The sequence below is a fragment of the Triticum urartu genome, chromosome 4, assembly GCF_003073215.2.
Source record: "Triticum urartu cultivar G1812 chromosome 4, Tu2.1, whole genome shotgun sequence".
Classification (NCBI taxonomy): Eukaryota; Viridiplantae; Streptophyta; class Magnoliopsida; order Poales; family Poaceae; genus Triticum; species Triticum urartu.
In genome coordinates this window covers 9,071,134-9,081,382 of record NC_053025.1, presented here as the reverse complement: position 1 = coordinate 9,081,382, position 10,249 = coordinate 9,071,134, and the positions used below count along the sequence as shown (strand labels likewise).

The following is a 10,249-nucleotide window of genomic DNA, read 5'->3' as shown; positions in this document are numbered from 1 at the left end:
AATAATCCACAAACTTCATCCACATATATTAGGTGCTCATCAGGATGCACTGTTCCGTCTCCTACAAAAGGATTAGCTAGTAGTTTTTCTATCATACCCGAAGGAATTTCAAAGCAGACATTTTCATTTTCAGTAGGTTCAGTAGGTTGAGGAGCAACTCTTTGCTCTACTGGTCGGGGTGAAGATACCCCGAACAAGCCCCTCAGAGGATTACTTTCCATAGTAACAAGTGACAGTAAATTTCAGCACACTATATAAATTTTTCCTTACCAAAGGTGCTTCACTCCCCGGCAACGGCGCCAGAAAAGAGTCTTGATGACCCACAAGTGTAGGGGATCTATCGTAGTCCTTTCGATAAGTAAGAGTGTAGAACCCAACAAGGAGCAGAAGGAAATGATAAGCGGTTTTCAGCAAGGTATTCTCTGCAAGCACTGAAATAATAGGTAATAGATAGTTTTGTGATAGGACAATTTGTAACGAGTAACAAGCAACAAAAGTAAATAAAGTTCAGCAAGGTGGCCCAATCCCTTTTGTAGCAAAGGACAATCCTGGACAAACTCTTATATGATGTAAAGCGCTCCCGAGGACACATGGGAATTATTGTCAAGCTAGTTTTCATCACGTTCATATGATTCACGTTCGGTACTTTGATAATTTGGTATGTGGGTGGACCGGTGCTTGGGTGCTGCCCTTACTTGGACAAGCATCCCACTTATGATTAACCTCTATTGCAAGCATCCGCAACTACAACAAAAGTATTAAGGTAAACCTAACCATAGCATGAAACATATGGATCCAAATCAACCCCTTACGAAGCAACGCATAAACTAGGGTTTAAGCTTCTGTCACTCTAGCAACCCATCATCTACTTATTACTTCCCAATGCCTTCCTCTAGGCCCAAATAATGGTGAAGTGCCATGTAGTCGACGTTCACATAACACCACTAGAAGAGAGACAACATGCATCTCATCAAAATATCGAACGAATATCAAATTCACATGACTACTAATAGCAAGACTTCTCCCATGTCCTCGGGAACAAACGTAACTAGTCACAAAGCATATTCATGTTCACAATCAGAGGGGTATTAATATGTATATAGGATCTGAACATATGATCTTCCACCAAATAAACCAACTGGCATCAACTACAAGGAGTAATTAACACTACTAGCAACCCACGGGTACCAATCCCAGACTTGGAGACAAGAATTGGATACAAGAGATGAACTAGGGTTTTGAGAGGAGATGGTGCTGGTGAAGATGTTGATGGATATTGCCCTCTCCCGATGAGAGGAGTGTTGGCGATGTCGATGGCGATGATTTTCCCCTCCCGAAGGGAAGTTTCCCCGGCAGAACAGCTCCGCCAGAGCCCTAAATTGGTTCCGCCAAGGTTCCGCCTCGTGGCGACGGAGTCTCGTCCGGAAAGATGGCTTATGATTTTTTTTCTCATCGAAAGACTCCATATAGCAGAAGATGGCCATCGGAGGGCCACCAGGGGGCCCACGAGGTAGGGGGCGCGCCTAGGGGGTAGGGCGCGCCCCCACCCTCGTGGGCAGGGTGTGGCCCCCCTGGTGAACTTCTTGCACTCAGTATTTTTTATATATTCTGAAAACGTCTTCCGTGAAGTTTCAGGACTTTTGGAGCTGTGCAGAATAGGTCTCTAATATTTGTTCCTTTTCCAGCCCAGAATCCCAGTTGCCGGTATTCTCCCCCTTTATGTAAACCTTGTAAAATAAGAGAGAATAGGCATAAGTATTGTGACATAATGTGTAATAACAGCCCATAATGCAATAAATATCGATATAAAAGCATGATGCAAAATGGACGTATCAAGAAACCACTAGTGAAACCTACGGCCCCCGGGTCTTATTTCTTATATATTTGCCTTGCGATCTACTTTTCCTTTGCCTTTTTATTCAGATCTATTAAACCCAAAAATAGAAAAATACCTTGCTGCGTTTTATCTTTATTTATTTTATTTTGCGTTTGATCTATCAATCTACTATAATTTACCTCACGTCCGCTTGCCTATCTTGAGGAGCCGTACCCCGAAAGAGATTGACAACCCCTTTAACTCGTCGGGTTGCGAGGTGTTGTTATTTATGTGCAGGTGTTGTTTATGTTGTGTTGCTTGGTTCTCCTACTGGTTCGATACCTTGGTTTCATAACTAAGGGAAATACCTACCGTCGCTGTGCTACATCATCCCTCCCTCTTTGGGGAAATACCAATGTAGTTCCAACTGCCATCAGGCTACACTAAAAAAACAAATATTTGACAATCTCAGCAAGGCCATAGAAATATCACTGGCTATTCCTAGTAGAACCTTTTTGGAGGATATTCTCTTTGGTCAAGACACTATTCCTAATCAGCATCCATAAAAAGATTTTAATCTTCAAAGGCATTATAGCTTTTGAAATCCCTCTATATCCAACAAGATTAGTAGCTTTCAACTACAAATAAAGGTCCCCAAAAAATTTGGTGCCAATCATAAACTTAACTTTGTCGGGGCTATCATTGAGATTTAGCCAAAGACCCAATGTTGAAGTTCTGCATCTACCATTACTCTGTCAGGTTGCTCCATGAATTAAGAGATGCAATTGCATATCTTGCAAGTCTACATCGCTGGATGCATGCAGCCATCCGTCCCCGCTAATTAGTGTCGAGTTCATCCAAGTTTTCTCTCCAACACGATGACATTTCTCACCACCATGGTAACATCTCTAGAAACATCTGTGTAAAAGTAGTGCATCCTGCAAAGTGCAAGCTACTTTTTGGATGGTAGATAGACCAGTCAATCTACTTGTTACACATTTGAAATTAGGAAGAGAGAGTCCTTATTTTATGTTTGTGCTAGTAGAAGGCCCATGTTAAAAGGAATTCGGCTATGGCTACACTAGATACAACAATAAAATTTAACACAGGTGCCCCTTGATGTCTACCTAGAAATTTTGACATTTGACACATTATGAATGTCCTTAGACACCTTTTTTGAAATGGGGTTCAACACCCGACCTCTGTATCTATGAGTGCACAAAACCATTTATATTGAAGTATCACAAAACCATATGACAAAGTAACCTAAGAGACTACATATACAAAAAAATAACAGGATGATGATTATATTACATGAATCATACACGTAACATATTACTGGACCACCATTCAAACATGTTGAATATAGCCATGTGGCTATCTCCCATTGGTTGCATCCGAAATCTGTGGATGCCGAGCCTCCACACGTTGCAGGGAACCACATACGGGTCCCAAGATTTAGCTATGAAGATAACTTCAAAAATGGGAGATTTGATATGTGAAAAACACAATCATTTCGCCAACTTCGGGTTGCCCACACTAAAGCACATATTCCCACCTTGATATGATTTCTAAGTTTCAGGTTTGCACCAACCAACTAGTTCCCAAACATATTTATTGTACTACTTATCAGAGGAGGTAGGTTAAAAGCTACATGAACCGATAATTTGTCTTCCATTATTGAAAAAACTTTTGAACATCTCATGAACGAATTAGAGATCCAGCGAAGAAAAAAGTACACCACTTCCCACATAACTTCAGGTGGATTTTTTTATGCTCCGTTAGGTTGCTCCATGAATTTTGAGATACAAAGGCTGAGACAATTTTTTTAAACGAGGCAAAAGACTTGCGATTTTCTTTGATTAAGAAGGAGTAAGAATTTCCGGGTTAGTTGACGGAAAACTGGGCTAAAACTGATACAACCCAACCCACATGATATGGGCACCATTGGTCAACCTGGCCACAGGTATGGAACACAAAGCAACAAGGAAGAAAGACATCCACCGACGAGTCCCAAGTGTCATCGTCATTACCGGTTGGCCCCGAACGGGCGACTCCGACTTCACCATGGAGCTCCATCATCGAAGCCAACCCGCAAAACAACTGCATAGAAGCCACGACGACACATGCCAACAGATGGCCACACACGCAAGCAAACTGAAAGCTCCGACTTTGACAATGAGCATCGCGAGGAAAATATGCAGGACTTGCGCCTACTGTGCCCTCCGCAAACGACCACCGAGTGTGTGTCATCGTCGCCACCTGGACTCACTCCACCGCAGCTCCGACTTCAAAGCAACCAAGCAACCTACAGAAGAGCACCTCGGACACGCCCGAAAGAACCGACTATCAAAGTCCATGCCGCGACCCAAGCTCCTCTCGACGCCATCATCGTTGCCAAAAACAAAAACCAGCGCCCCAGCTCGGTGATACATCTCCAACGTATCTATAATTTTTGATTGTTCCATGCTATTATATTATCTGTTTTGGATGTTTATGGGCTTTATTATACACTTTTATATTATTTTTGGGACTAACCTATTAACCGGAGGTCCAGCCCAAATTGTTGTTTTCTTGCCTATTTCAGTGTTTCGAAGAAAAAGAATATCAAACGGAGTCCAAACGGAATGAAACCTTCGGGAGAGTTATTTTTGGAACGGAAGCAATCCAGGAGACTTGGAGTATACGTCAGGGAAGCTTCGAGGTGGCCACGAGGCAAGGAGGCGCGCCTACCCCCTGGGCGCGCCCCCCACCCTCGTGGGCCCCTCATGGCTCCCCTAACCGAGTTCTTTCGCCTATATATGTCCATATACCCTAAAAACATCGAAGAGCACAATAGATCAGGAGTTCCACCGCCAGAAGCCTCCATAGCCACCGAAAACCAATCTAGACCCGTTTCGGCACCCTGCCGGAGGGGGAATCCCTCTCTGGTGGCCATCTTCATCATCCCGACGCTCTCCATGACGAGGAGGGAGTAGTTCACCCTCGGGGCTGAGGGTATGTACCAGTAGCTATATGTTTGATCTCTCTCTCTCTCGTGTTCTTGAGATGGTACGATCTTGATGTATCGCGAGCTTTGCTATTATAGTTGGACCTTATGATGTTTCTCCCCCTCTGCTCTCTTGTAATGGATTGAGTTTTCCCTTTGAAGTTATCTTATCGGATTGAGTCTTTAAGGATTTGAGAACACTTGACGCATGTCTTGCACGTGCTTATCTGTGGTGACAATGGGATATCACGTGATCCACTTGATGTATGTTTTGGTGATCAACTTACGAGTTCCGTGAACTTATGCATAGGGGTTGGCACACGTTTTCGTCTTGACTCTCTGGTAGAAACTTTGGGGCACTCTTTGAAGTTCTTTGTGTTGGTTGAATAGATGAATCTGAGTTTGTGTGATGCATATCGTATAATCATACTCACGGATACTTGAGGTGACATTGGAGTATCTAGGTGACATTAGGGTTTTGGTTGATTTATGTCTTAAGGTGTTATTCTAGTACGAACTCTATGATAGATTGAACGGAAAGAATAGCTTCATGTTATTTTACTACAGACTCTTGAATAGATCGATCAGAAATGATAACTTTGAGATGGTTTCGTACCCTACAATAATCTCTTCGTTTGTTCTTCGCTATTAGTGATTTTGGAGTGACTCTTTGTTGCATGTTGAGGGATAGTTATATGATCCAATTATGTTATTATTGTTGAGAGGACTTGCACTAGTGAAAGTATGAACCCTAGGCCTTATTTCCACGCATTGCAATACCGTTTGTGCTCACTTTTATCATTAGTCACCTTGCTGTTTTTATATTTCCAGATTACAAAAACCTATATCTACCATCTATATTGCACTTGTATCACCATCTCTTCGTCGAACTAGTGCACCTATACAATTTAACATTATATTGGGTGTGTTGGGGACACAAGAGACTCTTTGTTATTTGGTCACATGGTTGCTTGAGAGAGACCATCTTCATCCTACGCCTCCCATGGATTGATAAATCTTAGGTCATTCACTTGAGGGAAATTTGCTACTGTCCTACAAACCTCTGCACTTGGAGGCCCAACAACGTCTACAAAAAGAAGGTTGTGTAGTAGACATCACTCAGCAAACCATGCGGTCAAGATGCCGCCATCCAGCGGTCTCCTGGCCGTAGCCGGCTCCGAGACGATGCTCCCAAGGAGGAAAAAGACACGAAAACGTCTCCATCACCCGATCCAACAGATCTGAGGTTTTCCTCCGGAGCCAAAGCCGTGGGGAGGAGGAGCACACCTCCACGACAACGCTTCCAAGAAAGGTCACGGCACCCACGGGTGCCGCCGTCGCCTGCTCCGATGAAGAGCGGAACGAGGATTTCTCCTGGACATGTGTCGACCACCTGCCCCCACCGACCGCCGCCAACCAACCACCATACCAGTTGAGGCCAACCTCACTCTGGGCGCGAGATCCCACGATCCACTGCGCCTAGGAACGCACCACCCCCTGGGCGTAGCAACCGCCCACCACAGCAACCAACGCGCCGCAAGCAGCAACCCCCGGATCAGAGAACCACCAATGGCCAAACCCAAAATGGAGCCACTCCAGCGAAGCAGCAGAGCAGACGAGCATGCCCTTCACCGCAGCACACCTCAAGCTCCGGTGACGCATGCCCGCCGCGCCCCACCAGTCACCGTGCCCGTTGCGCGCAAGCTGCCGCCGCGCTAGTCCATCGATCTGTGCACCACACGCACATCCAAGGCCGATAGCCGCCTCGCGCATGGGCTCCGGTGGAAGATTCAGATTGAAAAGGTGCACATTTTCCAATTGAAGCTCCAAGGATAGAATTCGACCATGAGTCCAGGACCGAGGCATACACGCTGACGTGCCAAAAAAAAAGAGCCATGCATGTCCAAGATTTTTGGACGAGAAAAACCAACACACTTTTTTCCTCCCAATCTTGTAGCACGACCTTGAGTCACACAGCAATGAACGGAGAGGTCCAAATTATTTTGTGACAATGTAATCCCTACTTCTTTATATTTTCTATTCTGCATCCAGTTGTCTGCCCCTTGTGATATTAATTAATTAGATTTGAAATGCACTTTGGGTGTTTTTACTTTTATAAAAAAAATCGTTGTTATTATGATTTCCTTTCAAAAAAGGGGAGAAAAAACCCCGGACTCTGCATCGGTCCAGCTAACTAGTGTCGAGTTCATCCAAGTTTTCTCACCAACACGGTAACATCTCTGGAAAAGCAGTGGCGGTGCACCCTGCAAAGTGCAAGCTACTCCACTTTTGGACGTTAGATAGGGCAGTCGATCTGCCCGTCGCTACCGAGCCACCGGTCGCTCGTCCAACAAAGCATCCGAGCACCTATAAATTGAACCACGAGCCCACGGCACGACGCACAGTGCACCACGAACTTAACCCCGGTTCACTCCGATCATCATCCACCCACCGATGGCCCGACGCCGGAGCAGCGGCGGCATCTCGTCCGCGCTGAGCCTGGGGCTCGCCGTGATGGCCGTCACATGGGCGACGTCCACGGCGCAGCAGCAGCAGCAGCAGCAACCGCCGGCCGTGCCAAGCGTGAGCGTGCCGAGCTGCCCGCCGGTGCAGGCCTCGCTGTCGCCGTGCGTGAGCTACTTCATCGGCAACTCCTCGTCGCCGTCCGACGCGTGCTGCAGCCAGATGCAGGCCATGTTCCAGTCGCAGGCGCCCTGCCTCTGCGCCGCCGTGTCCGCCGTGCCCGCCCAGCTCGGGTCCGTGGTCGGCGGCCTGCTCCCCACCGCCTGCAACCTGCCCCCCAACGCCTGCTCCGGTACGCGCATGCTGCCTGCAGCGACATGATATACACGTAGGAAAACTGAAATGGAATGAGAGAGAGTGACTAACCACTTCTGTTTGCGTGTGTGTGTGTGCAGCCGTGACAGGGACCTCGAGCTCTGCTCCGGCTGGTGGCGCAGCGGCGCCGTCGTCGTCGGGGACACCTACTGATGCTGCTGCGGCTGCGCCGGTGACCGGTCCGGCTGATGCGAACCCGGCTGGCACGCCTTCCGGTGGTGGGGTGAAGTCGGTTCCGGGGACGGTAGATTCGGCTGCCGTTGAGTGCAAGGGGACCTCCGCTGCCGTCGTCGTCCTGGCCATGGCTGCCTCGTTCCTAGCTGTTTCTGTTTTCTGATCTCATCATGTGATTCCGGCCGGGGCTTGATGTGAGCTTGTCACACGATTAGATGGATGATGTTCCGCTTGGTATCACTCAGTTTGTCACTCATTTGATCCAGTGCACATCAGAACTGTGACACTCTACTCTTTTTTATTGGTTATCATCCCCAATGCGCATCAGAGTTGTCACCTGGTGGTTTGATACAGTGATATCTTTTTCGGAGAAAAAAAATCGATTTATTCATCAACTGTCATGTCATGGCAGTGCAAAGAACATAAAAAACATCAGAAGTAACAAAAAATAATTGTAACGAGGAATTAATTTCATCCGGAATATTATTTCCTCCAATGTCTCATGCAGCTCCTGAATTGTAGTCATGTGCTTTAACAGCGGTATTCTGTATAGATCATGACACAAAGCAAATCAGCGGGACAAGCCACAAGACAGAAGCTTAGCAAAGGTGAGGGCTCCAAGGCAGAGGATGATTACTCGAAAGGGATTTTGGTAATTTCAGTGGTTTTACATGCAAAACAAACAAGATTCCGTGATACGCCTGAATTCATGCTAGATTTGAACAGGTTCTTTGGTCTAAATTTCATCGTAATTGGATGGATGTGGGTAGAATTCAAATATAAGAGGAGGAGATCGAAGTCTTACCGACTCTCTAGAGGAAGAGAGAGGGGCATCTTTTGTGATCTCGCCAGTCATGTTGAATGAGCCTGGAATGTGTATGCATATTGGGTATTTTTGTTCTCTTGATTCGTTTAGCAAATATTAGTTTTAAACATGTTGTGTTTATAGCCATTTGTGAAACTATTCGTGTATTATACAAGTATGAAGGAGGGGGGCATATATGCGCGACAGTATCAGAACTGAGAGGGCCCAGAGATACCTCTTCGATACTCGGAATGACAAATCCTAATTTCGATCTATGCTAACTTAACAAACACCTTCGAAGATACCTATAGAGCATCTTTATGATCACCCAGTTACATTGTGACATTTGATAGCACACAAGGCATTCCTCCAGTATCTGAGAGTTGCATAATCTCATAGTCGAAGGAATATGTATTTGACATGAAGAAAGAGATAGCAATAAAACTGAACGATCATTATGCTAAGCTAACAGATGGGTCTTGTCCATCACATCATTCTCCTAATGATGTGATCCCGTTATAAATGACAACTCATGTCCATGGTTAGGAAACTTTAACCATCTTTGATCAACGAGCTAGTCTAGTAGAGGCTTGATACGTCTCCATCGTATCTACTTTTCCAAACACTTTTGACCTTATTTTGGATTATAACTTACATGATTTGAATGGAACTAACCCGGACTGACGCTGTTTTCAGCAGAATTGCCATGGTGTTATTTTTGTGCAGAAATAAAAGTTCTCAGAGTGACCTGAAAATCAACAGAGACACGTTTTGGAATAAATAAAAAATACTGGCGAAAGAATCAACACCAGGGGCCCACACCCTGTCCACGAGGGTGCAGGGCGCCCCTGCCCCCTGAAGCTCCACCAACGTCAACTCCAACTCTATATATTCACGTTCAGGGAGAAAAAAATCAGGGAGAAGGATTCATCGCGTTTTACGATACGGAGCCGTCGCCAAGCCCTAATCTCTCTTGGGAGGGCTGATCTGGAGTCCGTTTGGGGCTCTGGAGAGGGAATCCGTCGCCATCGTCATCGTTAACCTTTCTCCATCACCAATTTCATGATACTCACCGTCGTGCGTGAGTAATTCCATCATAGGCTTGCTGGACGGTGATGGGTTGGATGAGATTTACCATGTAATCGAGTTAGTTTTAAGGTCTGATCCCTAGTACCCATTATGTTCTAAGATTGATATTGTTATGACTTTGCTATGCTTAATGCTTGTCACTAGGGCCCGAGTGCCATGATTTCAGATCTGAACCTATTATGTTTTCATGAATATATGTGGGTTCTTGATCCTATTTTGCAAGTCAATAGTCACCTACTATGTGTTATGATCCGGTAACCCCGAAGTGACAATAATCGGGACCATTCCCAGTGATGACCATAGTTTGAGGAGTTCATGTATTCACTAAATGTTAATGCTTTGTTACGGTACTCTATTAAAAGGATGCCTTAATATCCCTTAGTTTCCAATAGGACCCCGCTGCCACGGGAGAGTAGGACAAAAGATGTCATGCAAGTTCTTTTCCATAAGCATGTATGACTATATTCGGAATACATGCCTACATTACATTGAGAAACTGGAGCTAGTTCTGTGTCACCCTATGTTATAACTGTTGCAT

At 45.6% G+C, this 10,249-nt stretch overlaps 1 protein-coding gene across 1 annotated transcript; it reads left to right on the top strand.

Moving 5' to 3' along the window:
- The first annotated feature begins 7,186 nt into the window (after positions 1 to 7,186).
- LOC125553381 (non-specific lipid transfer protein GPI-anchored 5-like) lies at positions 7,187 to 8,204 on the top strand. The gene is made up of 2 exons (XM_048717172.1): positions 7,187 to 7,620; positions 7,724 to 8,204. Exons 1-2 carry the CDS (start codon positions 7,260 to 7,262, stop codon positions 7,978 to 7,980), a joined length of 618 nt encoding a protein of 205 aa, XP_048573129.1. The 5' UTR covers positions 7,187 to 7,259; the 3' UTR covers positions 7,981 to 8,204.
- The last annotated feature ends 2,045 nt before the right edge of the window (positions 8,205 to 10,249 follow it).

Excerpts from the sequence above, each read along its gene's own strand:
- LOC125553381 (XM_048717172.1), top strand. The coding sequence starts at position 7,260 with ATGGCCCGACGCCGGAGCAGCGGCGGCATCTCGTCCGCGCTGAGCCTG. Across the intron at positions 7,621-7,723 it reads GCCCCCCAACGCCTGCTCCG|CCGTGACAGGGACCTCGAGC; the intron begins GTACGCGCATGC and ends GTGTGTGTGCAG.